Source organism: Anthonomus grandis, chromosome 17 (genome assembly GCF_022605725.1).
Source record: "Anthonomus grandis grandis chromosome 17, icAntGran1.3, whole genome shotgun sequence".
In the NCBI taxonomy this organism is placed as follows: domain Eukaryota; kingdom Metazoa; phylum Arthropoda; class Insecta; order Coleoptera; family Curculionidae; genus Anthonomus; species Anthonomus grandis.
The window spans coordinates 6347143-6359711 of NC_065562.1; the positions used below are offsets into that span (position 1 = coordinate 6347143).

General features: G+C 33.2%; 1 protein-coding gene across 3 annotated transcripts in view; it reads left to right on the forward strand.

The window, feature by feature from the left end:
* The window catches only part of LOC126746473 (elongation of very long chain fatty acids protein AAEL008004-like), a 225214-nt gene that overhangs the window by 157167 nt on the left and 55478 nt on the right, over nucleotides 1–12569 (forward strand). For all 3 annotated transcript variants that reach the window (XM_050454749.1, XM_050454748.1, XM_050454747.1), the window contains exon 3: nucleotides 11320–11402. In XM_050454749.1, coding sequence (XP_050310706.1) covers nucleotides 11320–11402 — 83 coding nt within the window. The remainder of the gene's footprint in view (nucleotides 1–11319; nucleotides 11403–12569) is intronic.

The following is a 12569-nucleotide window of genomic DNA, read 5'->3' on the forward strand; positions in this document are numbered from 1 at the left end:
CTTGGTTTCCTAAGTAGAAAAAAACTTCTCCCTGTGTCACACATTTTTCCATGTCTCGTCACCATGTATCTGCTACTCCAAGGACATCTATTTACAACCTGTCAATTTCTTGTAATAAATTATCCAATTTCCCAGCTTCATATAGACTTTGCACGATCCATATATCAATCTTCATTTTGTTCCGTAAATATACTCTGACTTCCTTACTTTTTTCATTTGACACTGTTCCCCTCGGAGATTCGATTGGGGACTATTTTTACCTCTTGAAAATTTCGATCTAACTAAGGTTATTTGTGATTCAATATTGACTTATGTCGTTGACTGATTTCTTGGTTTATCCCTTTTTAAGGCCAATTGCCGTACCCTAAAACAAAAGACTGTCCTGCCATTTACTAGTTCTTCCACTTCAGGCTGTTGGCCAGTGAAATAGATTTGAATTGATTGCTTCTATTCAATCATTTGCAATCACTCGGTCGTTAGAGCCTCGTCAGTCATCAAATAGAGAGTACCAGGTAATTACTTGCCAGAGACTTTAAGGCGCATCCTATCCCCTTACAAGAAATATAAGAAATGTAAGGAATAGTATTATGATTTATAACACAAAAATAGGCTCAATTTTCACTAAATTAAAAGATGCTATTCCCAGACATTTATCATCTAACTTAATTTACGAGGCCCCATGTTTCCAGAATGTAATTCTGAAAAGAGTTTGAGTTTGTTGCATAGACGTCATAAGGGCAAAATGAGTCAGCACTTATACGCTTGAAATCTGTTCCACAAGAACAGATTTTTCTGAGGTAAAAATCTTGATAGGAAAGCTAATTTTTTCAAGAGAATTGTCAGTAAAATATACAGTTATATTAACGGCAATGTAAATTATAGAGCACACAAGCACACCAAAGCCTTAGTGACATTAAGCCACCAACGCATACTTTTTATTACATAATGAAAGCCAAATATGACATCTACCATCCTACAAAATCTCGTTATTCCGGAGATGATTCGTCTATAGTTCAATAGATTTCAACAGCAGTCTTCACCATGTTCTCTTATTTCGTCATTGTACATAAAGTGTTTTTGTAAGCAGAAATTGGTATGAACAATTTAACACTATCATTTTGCTGTATATATTTCGGAGAACATCATAAAAAATAAGACATTCATTACTATCCATTCAACATCGGCTTTTACTAGTTTCACAGTCAAAAGGACTTTTTAAAACGATATTGTCTGTTTTGAGCTCGAAAAGATTTTACTGCTGAAAACTGATGGATTTCTTAGAATAATAATTATAGAATTATACGAAGCCTTGAATTTTTTTTTACGAAATACACTGGCACGAAAGGGCAAATTGCTACGAAGGTGTGTGATTATTTTTCTTAAAGTTCTGCAAGTTATAATGATGTAAGAGGTGCTTTGGGAGGTAATACTACAGCCTTGCACTTCTCCATAAAAAAGAGTCCCGATATAGCGACGTTCTTGGCATCTGCAGATGTACTCGATATTCATGAGTCGCATCTAGAGTAGATCTTGCATGTATAGCTCGACGTGGAATGATATGGCACAGTTTGGAATCATACTAGTATCGATAAAACAGTCAGGTCCACCATCTTCCTTCTATGTGCCAAAATGTTCAAGCTTCCAGTTATTTCTATAAGATATATGGCCCTTTTCTGGATGGAATCAAGCAGCTTCAAAGTGTGTTTATATGTTAGAGTAATACTGAAGAGATGGATGAATCTGAGCCCTGTAAGCTGTTGTAGTGTATACAGCCTTTTCGTTTTAAAGAGGGTCCTAAGTTTTTGATAATCCCCTTTTGCTATTCTCTCTACATAATCATGCTAAAACATATTGCTTCCACCCTCCACACCTAACAAGTGAACTACCGAAGAAGCGAGCAGCCTTCTTTCTAAATACAGCAACCTAAGTCAGCCTGAGTTAAACTGAATCAGATTGCACTTATCCCACTTTAAAATTATGTTAAGATCGGCATTAAAAGTTATTACCTGGCGACGTCTATGGCACTGAGTGTCAGCTGAAGTCATCTGGTTGATCGACTTGAAGAAAGACACCAATGTATTCTCATCAGCAAAGTTGTAAATTAGGAGAGTAAATTATTAAGTTGTTGATTTATAACAGGAAGAGGGTCAGAGATGAGATGCATCCCTGAGGGATACCAGCGTTAATTTGAAGCCTCGGCGAGGTGTGTTCATTGTAGACAACATGGATGGATTCTCGAGGAAGGTTCCAAGCCAAGCAGCGAGAGTTGGTGGCAAACCATAAAAATACAGTTTGTTTAAAAGGTTTTCATGCTAGACCTTATTGAATTTGATATCCAGATCTATTGCAAGGGATTCTCCATATTTATCAATAGGCTCGTTCCAAACTTGCGTGATATAGGCTAACAGATCACTAGTAGACTTGTGTTTTCGAAAATGATACTGACGGTTGCTAATGATGTTGATAAACTCTATTACCTTGGAGATTTCCGGGACTAAAGCAATCGGACGGTATTTGATGGGCACCGTCTTCTTTCCTTTTTTGGCTATCAGTTGAATCCGCGCAAATTTCCATCTTCTCTAGTCAATTGTGAAATTTTTGACTAACTGCTTTTGCTACTGACTAGAACGATCTTGAACCATTTGGGCAATTGAGGCGTTTGTTCTTGGAATTTGGCTCGCATACGCTGAAGGATTATTGTGTAGCCTAATTGCCTTCAGTTGGCTTATCTATAATGCCAAACTCTACGCGACACAGAGCCGGGAGGCTAGCAAAGTCTTCCCGTCATCAGGGATTCTGGTTGTTTCTTGTATAACCTTCCGCTAACCTGCATTAGGCCGTGACTAATCGCAAAGTCGTCTGCTTGGCGCCCCTTATTATCAGTCCTGTTAGGATACGTCTACCCGCAATAATAATTTCTGCACTTGGATATTGGTCTTTCAACTATGAGGCAATCTTGCTTTTCCGCTACCATTCTTGACGCATCTTCAAGAATATCACTCTATAACAGGCAATGATCCAATCAAGAATTCCAGCGAAAGCACAACTTCCAGATTAAACCGAAATCACCCGAATTTTGGATAATCTGAAAATTTCAGAATGTGTTCACTGTTTTTAAAATCCGTATTTACGACCCTTTCGATATCTTAATAAGATCTGAGATGTTGTATTTTTTGCATTTTCGTTATTTCGATTAACATTGTAGAATTTTCAATCCTTAATAATTTGGATAATGTAGTGTTTAAACATATAATATCCAAACAAAACATTTTCGACTTCCTCCACTGGTGTTGGCAATATTAATATTATTCTCGAATTGTCATTGAAATGGTGTAAAAAAATCGGAGGGTGATAGTACTACTAAAAATAGTAAAAAAGGTTCCTATAATTAATTATAGGGCGGAAAATGCATATTAACATATTTAGGGGTACTGAAACAGTGAGTTTAAGAAACGGGTTTCTTGAAATTGTAGGCTTAAAAACCGAGATAAGATTATAATTTGAAAATAATTTGAAAAATTGGAAAGGGTATTTTTTGCAAGGGTGGGGTGTTTTTTCGTGAATAACTTTTTTCAGATTATGTTTTTTTTCAACGTTCATATAAAGAGGGTACACTTTTTCTCTTATTGCACATCGCCCAGAGCGATAGTTTCTGAGAAAATTTAAGGCAAGGAGTTTGCGCTTTGAAAGAATTAGTAAATGTTCAAGGTGACCACCATTTCAATGCACACATCTGGTCTTCTTCTCCATGATCTGCATACCCTGTGAAATATCCCTGGTGTTGTTTAAATTTGATTGGAACAGCCAATAATGCGTTGTCGTAGTTGCTCTTCAGTATTAATCGGCACTGAGTAAACCAAAGTTTTCAAGTAGCTCCAGAAGTGGAAATCTAGTGGATTAAGATCTAGTGATCTTGCTGGCCCATCATTATGGACCACCACGTCCTATCCAACGCTTCTTAAAAACTTAGTTCAAATGATTCCTCAGTGCTAGCGGAAAATGTGCTTGAATACCATCATGCACAAAATACCTTATCTGCCTCTGTGCTATGGAAACTTCCTCCAAAAGTGCTGGTAGATCATGTATTAGAAAATGAAGGTAATTTTGACCATTTAGCCTAAAATGTTTACTATTATAAGAAAAGTGACTTTTCGAAAAGTGTAAAATTATACTCAGGGGTAGAAAAAAGATCCGATAAGTATATCCCAAGAATTCCCGTCCAAAGTTAATTGAGAATCTAATTTGGAGTCGATTTTCCGCAACAGCATGAGGATTTTAATCGCACCACTGATGTGTATTATGGTAAATAAACATTCCTTTTCTTGTGAACCCAGTTTCGTCCGTGCATTAAACATTTGCCAAAAAAAGTTTGTAGTGGCTTGTTTTTCAAAAAATAAACCCACGTTGCGAAAAAAGTAACCTCAAAAAAGGTATTCACGAAACAAATCCGTACCTTTGCAAAAACTACCCTTTCCGATTCCAAATTATTTGTCAGTATCACCGTTGATTGAATATTTGGGAAGATACGCAACCTTATGGGCTAAAGCGTGACCGCAAATATGCGTGAAAAATAGATGGCGATTCTCTCCAGTATGCGCGAAAATAATTTCGTCCGTCGCTTCTCATTGGTAATCGGCCGATCATCCTGAGTCGTGTGGGAGAGTTTTTGCACAGATTCGTGTTTGCCGTATTAAAATTTGGTAGTTGTTAAAAAATTTTTTTGGATATCATAATCACAAATAGATAGATATATGTAAATGTGTTTAGTTTGTGAGACAATGGCTCCTTTAGGCAAAATTAATCAGTGTGCGTATCGTGGGTGCAATAATGTAAGAAAATGTAAAAACAATGTTCTCAGTTTTTTAAGATAGAAATATTTTTAATTAATAAAAGTTTTGCAAAATTAAATAATGTATCTTCTCTAATGAACCCATCAGAGAATTTTTCAAATTTATGTCAAAACACAATAAAATCCTTTAAAAATTAATAAAATATTACTAGATAAAATAAATATAAATAAACCAAACCTATGTCCACAGCATATTGATAAATTTTTGCATTTATTAATTAAGACTTTGATTTATAACAACCTAAAATGGGAATCTCAAAATCTTATTAAAAAATCTTTAAAAAAATCTAATTATAAACCTCACAGAAAATTATCTATTTTATCTACAAAAATCAATCCGAACTCTTAAAGATATTGTCTCTTCATGTCTATGAGAGCCATTTTCTCTTTTTCTTTTTTTTACTTTAAGAAAATTTTAAATCAATATATTATGTTTATGGTCTTTAGTATTTTAAGTATTTTCAATAATTGTTTTTATGATGAAATTCATTCATGAAAAAGATAAAAATAAAGCCTAAAAAGCCTTTAAAGTTATTGAGAAACTGGTTATAGTACGAATGGTAGCTTTCCTAATTAAAAAAAATAACATATTAAATGAATGTCGAGTAATGTTTTCATTCCTGGAGAGATTATATTTGAGCTTGAAGAAGTTCACTTACTGCGACTTCTCTAAAGACTTTGACTGTGTCAACCATGGAATACTGCTTGGTAAGCTTTCTAAATATGGGTTTAGGGGAGTTGCTCTAGAATGGTTAACATTTTGTTTTGTTAGACAGAAAAAAGTTTGTTTGGCCAAATGGCAGTTTGTCTGAACTTTGTGTAGTAAGCAGGGTTCGTTTCTCGGTCCTATTTTATTTCTATTGTATATAAATGACCTGGCGTCTCTCCAGATAAGAGGATTCTTCACTATTTTTGCAGATGACACCACTATCTTATGGGCAGACAATAATAAAAGCACATTAACAAGAACAATTTCTAAAGATTTATTAATGATTAAACAGTGGTTTGATGCTAATTTGTTGTCTTTAAACATAGATAAGACTTAATTATTAAGTTTTTATGTTCAGAGCAGTTCATGATTCACAACAAAGAATTGGAAGTGAATAATTTTAACAGATTTCTTGGAATTGTTATCGATCATAAACCTTAGTTTTATGGAGATATGTCAAAAGGCACAAACTGGCTAGACGATGTTATGCTGTTAGAGTGGTTTTAAATGAACTGAGATTGATATCTGCAAAAACGGTCTATTTTTTTTTTGTTGAAAGTTGGAACTTACTTTCATACAAAAATACCTACAGTATGGAATAACATTTTGGAGTTGCATTAATAAACGGCTTTTTGACTCGATGTTTGTTTTTAAAAAACGAGCCATTAAATATATGTGTCATAAATCTCCACAGGACATGCAGACCCCTATTTAAAGATGCTTTCCTTGTGTGGCTTGTTTATTGTTGAGTCTGCTTGCCTAATATACAAAAAATATAAATTGTATCTTCAAAATAATGGCTCCTTAAAACATTATAATATCAGAAAAAAATATAATATTCCAATGCCCATCCCGAAAAGTGAACTAAAAATTCTCTTATTTACTTGAGCATAAAAATTTTTAATCATTATCCAAATGTCATAAAAGTCTCTAGAAATTCTCCTCGCTTTAAAAAGTCCTTAACGAACTTCTTAAAAGCAAGTATTTTTATAGCATTAGAATTTTTTGAAGATAGTTAGGAATAGGCCAATAGTATATAATTAGTTTTTGGTAAAGATGTAAAGGTTAGAATTTGTGAAAAATTGAAAATACATTTTGTGTTTATACTAGTATGTTGAACCCACTATTGTGTATTGTTTTTAAATTATGTGTTAGTAATATGTCGATTAATGTGCCTATTTTATATCATAGAAGTACCATGTCAACAAGTAGGTACCATGTATTTATGAATAAAGTATGTTTTGAATTTTTTGAAATTCGAAATTGTATTTTAAAGAGAGAGAGGTATATAATATTTAATAGGGATGATTACAACTACTCACTAGAAATTACCTCGTTGGAAAAGCAATTAAAAGGGTTATTCAAAACTGCAAGTGGCCAACGTGGCGTCGACAAGAAGAGACAAAGTTGATTATGACTCTCTAAAGAAGGAACGTCGTATTTAAAAGTTAAAGATGTTAACTTGTAAATGAGAGAAAGTGTTTACAACAATGTATAAACGATTTTATTTTATGTTTTCAAATAACGCCAGAAACAAATAAAAAACCATTTTGCCAAATTTCACCTTTTTCCTGAATATTAGGAAGTATTTGGCATTTTTCCAATTTTTAGATTGCTAATTAAACCATTTACTGCTCATCCTTACTTTGGACATCTTGTATAATCGCGATGAGACCCTTCATACTGTTAAACAAAATATTTGTTTTTTTTTCTTATTAACTTTTTCTAGTTTCAAGAATTAGTAATTAAGTATTTGCCTGTATTGCAAATTAAAATATGACCTATTTTCTAAATTTTATAGTGTTGTTACACCCTTATTCAAAACCTTTTAAATTTTGCGATTTTATTTTTATATTAATTTCAGTTAAAGGTATCTATTTTTCAATATTTTTGTCCAAAAAAAGTGTACTTCACAGATCTCACTACCCTATACAGTTTTTGAGATATTGGCTGGTTTCACAAACCCGTATTGTCAAAAATCACATTACGGGCTACTTTTTGCAAAAAATTATTGACTCTAAAAAACTATAGTACCGTATATAGATATTAAATCTTTAATTATTTAATTTACTCTTTATATTTACGTGAAACCTACCTATATCATCACCTTTATTTAATATTTTTGTTAATTTTCTAATTAATAAATAAAAGCTTATTGAATTTTTCTTTTGTTTTTATTTATTTATTTTTGTCTCAAAAAAGGATTTTGGTAAGTAATTTATTATTTGTTAATAAAATTTAAGTTGTAAGAGATAGCACCTTCCAATACATTACTTGACCACCACATTTATCTAGTTATTTATGCGAGATCACAGCTCATTTAAATATCGGCAATAACAAAATAAATAAAAGCGCTGTTATCATCATCGCCCTTGTCTTAAAAAAATAACAAAACGGCCGGGCGCCCAAAGATTCCCGCGTCGTTAAACTGCAAATGGTCAATATAGCGCCGACAAAGAAAAACAAAGTTGATGATGGCTCTTTAAAGACAGAACGTCGTATTTTAAATTTAAAAGTGTCATCGTATAGGCGAGAAAAAGTGGCCACAATAATTTCTTCATTTAATAAATACTTTTGTCATATATTTTGAAATAACGCCAGAAAAAAAATTAAATGATTTTGCCAAATTTAGATTTTACCTACAAAGTATTTAGATTTTATTATAAAAGGACACTATATCGCTCAACTTTCCTCTAATTATACCACCTCTATTGACGTCCTTTATAACCGTGATGCGGGGTCTTTAAACAAAATGTTTTTTTTTGTTACTAGGTATCTTTTTATAGTTTTAAGTATAGTTGTAACAACTGGTAATTGAGAATTTTCCTGTGTCGCTTAAAACTTAAAATGTGGCCTATTTTCTATTTCTATTAACATCCTCACTTACAACCCCTTACTTTACAGATCTCACTACGCTGCACAATTTTTCAGATATTGAATCACATGATAAAATGGGTTACTTTTTACAACAAATTATTGATCAAGAAGTTATATTACCATCGGTATTAAGTCTTATGAATAATTTCAATTATTCTTTATAATATTTACGTGAAACCTACTTATATCTTAAAATTTGTTCCATATATTTTATGTATATTAGTTTTTAGTTAATTAAGTGCAACGGGCTTTTTATTTAAAAACTTGACCCTCTTGAACACAAAATGGAGGAAACATAATGTTTGTTGGAATTATAACTTGTATTAAACTTTGTAAAAATAGCTTTTTATATATATTTATGTATTAATTTTTGTCTCAAAAACATATTTTGGTAAGTAATTATTTCTTTATAAAATTAAACTTTTAAGAAATTTCAATATGCCTCCACCCTTAAGTATATCACTTATCACTTGCCCACCACATAAATGACACCGTGTTGTATGTTCAAAAAAAAAATAAAAACATAGCTGGCAGCATCATCCCATATCTTAAAAAAATATCCAACACGGCCGCGTAACCGGAGATTCCAGCGTCGTTGAAAACCTGACTCAAAGAAGCCAAAAGCCATGTCCACACAGCTAAAATAAAATCGTTCCTAGATTTGACGCTTCGCGGCAGCACCACACGGTGCACGAAACTGAACGGCAATCCGATAGTCGACCGGGTACACTTTTTAACACAGGATTGCGTATCTTCCCAAATATTCAATCAACGGTATCACCATTTGATTTAGGATCAAATCTTATGGCAGAGGCTACTTTATTTATAGCCTCCTTTTTCTTTTTTAAGCCTAAAATTTAAAAACGAATCGTTTTTTAAATTCACCCTTTCTGTTTAAAATACTCAGACTCAAAAAAACTCAGGAATCTCCAAAAACACGTTTGTTTCATTTCTCATGGCCCAACCGAACTCTCATCATCATGGCCGCCTGTTGACCGTCAGACCACACGGTAAAATAAATATTAGCCATCTAGCGGCGCAGCGCCAAGGCATGATTCACCAAAATATGTACAAAGGTGATAAATACTACATTTTAAAGAAATATAGATTTATATAGATTATAAATCTGTAAATCTAATAAAGAAAACAAAGATAATGTAGACACTTTCAGTGCCCCTAATTCCCTTAATAAGCATTTTCCGCCCTATACTTATACAGGGTGTTTCGGGAGGAAAGGGAAATATTTTGGGAACATATTCAGAAGGTCAAAATAAGATTAGTTAACTCATATGTTTTAATCCGATTCTTAACCGCTTATGAAATAATCAGCTTTAAAGTTTTTTTGTAAATTTTTGGAATAATTACGTTCTCTGTATTTCTATATTTCTAACTCACGTTGCGGGTATTTCATCATTGTTAATACCTATTTTAATTTACAGGTAATTTTGACAAGCGTGGTCGTCCGTTTGATTGATTCTGAGCGTTTCAATTTGAAAAACGCAAAGTTTCCATAACGTAATGCCTCACACATTCACCCAGAGGGAGTATGCTGACATGATATTCATGTATGGTTTCTGTAATGATAACGCATTACGTGCTGTTGATGAATACCGACGTCGTTTTCCAAATCAAAGAATACCTAATCGGAAAGTTTTTCAGACAGTTTTTGCAAATGCTCAGGAAACAGGAATGTTTCCAAGCGTAAGAATTAATTCTGAACAAAAGGCGGAACTAAATGTGGAAATTGAAGAAAATGTTCTGGATATGGTTGAAGAGAACCCGGGTGTTAGTACGAGGCGGATAACAAAAGAACTTCGATTAGCATCACATGTGGACTTTGGAAGACACTTAGGAAAAATGGTTTTAAGCCTTTCCCTATTCAACCGATTCAACATCTTTAAGAGGATGATTATGGCTTAAGGGTTCAATTTTGCGAATGGATCCAACAAAATCGAGGCCTACATAAATACATTTTATTTAGCGATGAAGCTCATTTTACCCGCGATGGAATTAATAACCGACACAATGAACATAGATGGTTAGATGAAAATCCTCATGCCACGTTTGAACGAAACTTTCAACGTCGACTCAGTGTTAACGTGTGGTGTGGAATGCTGAATGACCAGTTGCTTGGTTCTTTTGTATTAGATGAGCGTCTTACTGAAGAAGGATATTTACGTTTTTTGGAAGACCATTTAATACACATCTTGGATGATGTTCCGCTAATTTTGCAGATGTATTGGCAGAGGAAGACCTCAAGTTTGGCCACCGAGGTCACCCGACTTAAATCCACTAGATAGTTGCCTCTGGGCGTGGATGAAAGTTCTAGTGTACGAAACACCAGTAGAAGTACTCCACAATCAAATTTTGCATGCTTCAAATATTATTAAAAACAATCCCCAAGCAATTAAACGTGCAACACGAGCGCTTAACAAATGTGCTGCAGCTTGCCTTGAAGTTGGTAGGGGTATTTTCGAAAACATTTTAAATTTTGTTTTTTTACTAGTATTTGCTTATGTTGCTTTTAAAATAAAAAATCTTTCAAAAAAACTTTAGAACCGTTTATTTCAGAAACGGTTGAGAATCGGATTAAACCATATCGGTTAATTTATCTATTTTGACCTTCTGAACATGTTCCCAAAATATTTCCCTTTCCTTCCGAAATACCCTGTATACTTATATACTTAAAAAGAAGAAAAGTAAACTTTTTGGCATTTTATATGTTGTTCCTAACGACTAATTCAACTTTCGGACCTGTCAGTCGATTTTTTTTCATTCAAGTAATAAAAGACACGTTTGATGTCCGTATTATGAAAATAAGTTTTAATTACTTATTATTATTACACATGAAGTTACTTAATTACAAACTTTTTATTGTTTCCAGATCCCCGAACAGTGGATTGGCCGCTGGTGTCAAACCCTTTATACACATTAGGAATATGCCTTACCTATGTATATACCGTAAAGGTATGTGGAATAATTATTTTTTTAAAACTAATAATTAAGTGGTTTTTTATCGATGTTTTTCAGAATACACCTAATTTTTCAATAATTAGTTACCAATAATAAATTATCCTTATCGCATCATTAATACTACTTTACGAACCTTTTATTTATGACGTTTATTTATGGATATCAGAAATTACTGGAATTATTAAACGTAGTAAACCCCCAATAATATAATAATTAAAAATTTCTGTGTTCCACTTTAAAACAACAGTAATTAAAAAAATGTTTTGCATAATTTCTTATTTGTTTGATAAATAAAACAGATCATCATACTAGATTATTAACAGGTAGGAACAGGAAAGTATTGTCATGATGCAATTAAGTCGGCTTTAGTCATTGTACATTTTTAATCGTCGTTGGTACTTTTTTGACATTTATTTCTTTGCACACGTTCTTTAACAGATATGTGTGCAGTGTCTTTTTCATCTTATAAAATAGGACTAGGATATTATTAATTTAAGAATGAAAAGATTAATAATCGGCAAGATCGCAAGCCACTTGGCAAGACAAAGTCATAAATACCTAAAAACTGAAAACTACATACCATTTGAGTGAAGAGTGTGCTTTGTATAGTTTTGCTTATCCCATCTACTTCAGCACACTTAGATTCTAACGACTAGAAATATAAATGAATTCGTTTTTAAAATGGCTTCTTTTACTAACGAGAATTACGCAGATATTGTTACCTGCACGTCAAAGCAGATAGCAATATACTGGAAGATTGATATTCTAAAAGGAGATGGCCCAATGTCGGACTGTTTCAGTGGTGGTTTGCGGTCAATTTATGTCTGCCCGGCTGTTGACCCAAACCTTGCGAATAAAAAGCCTAAATATAGATCGGATAAACTCGACTCTACTCTTCCAATGAGCGAAATTGAGAAGTCATTGACCAAACAACCTCCTGGGGGAGGCACCACTAGGTTGTTTTATAACACATACCGACATTTTTAGGTGGCTAAAAATGTGCAACGTAACCAATCCAGGTCAACATCCTTCTAAAATCGAATATCTTATCTTGCAAACCTTTAATTATTATCTCATTACAAGCATTCTAAACGTTATTATTGACAATGGTATATCGGCACGGAATGCTTAAAGAATCTTGCGACATGAAAGAAAATATCT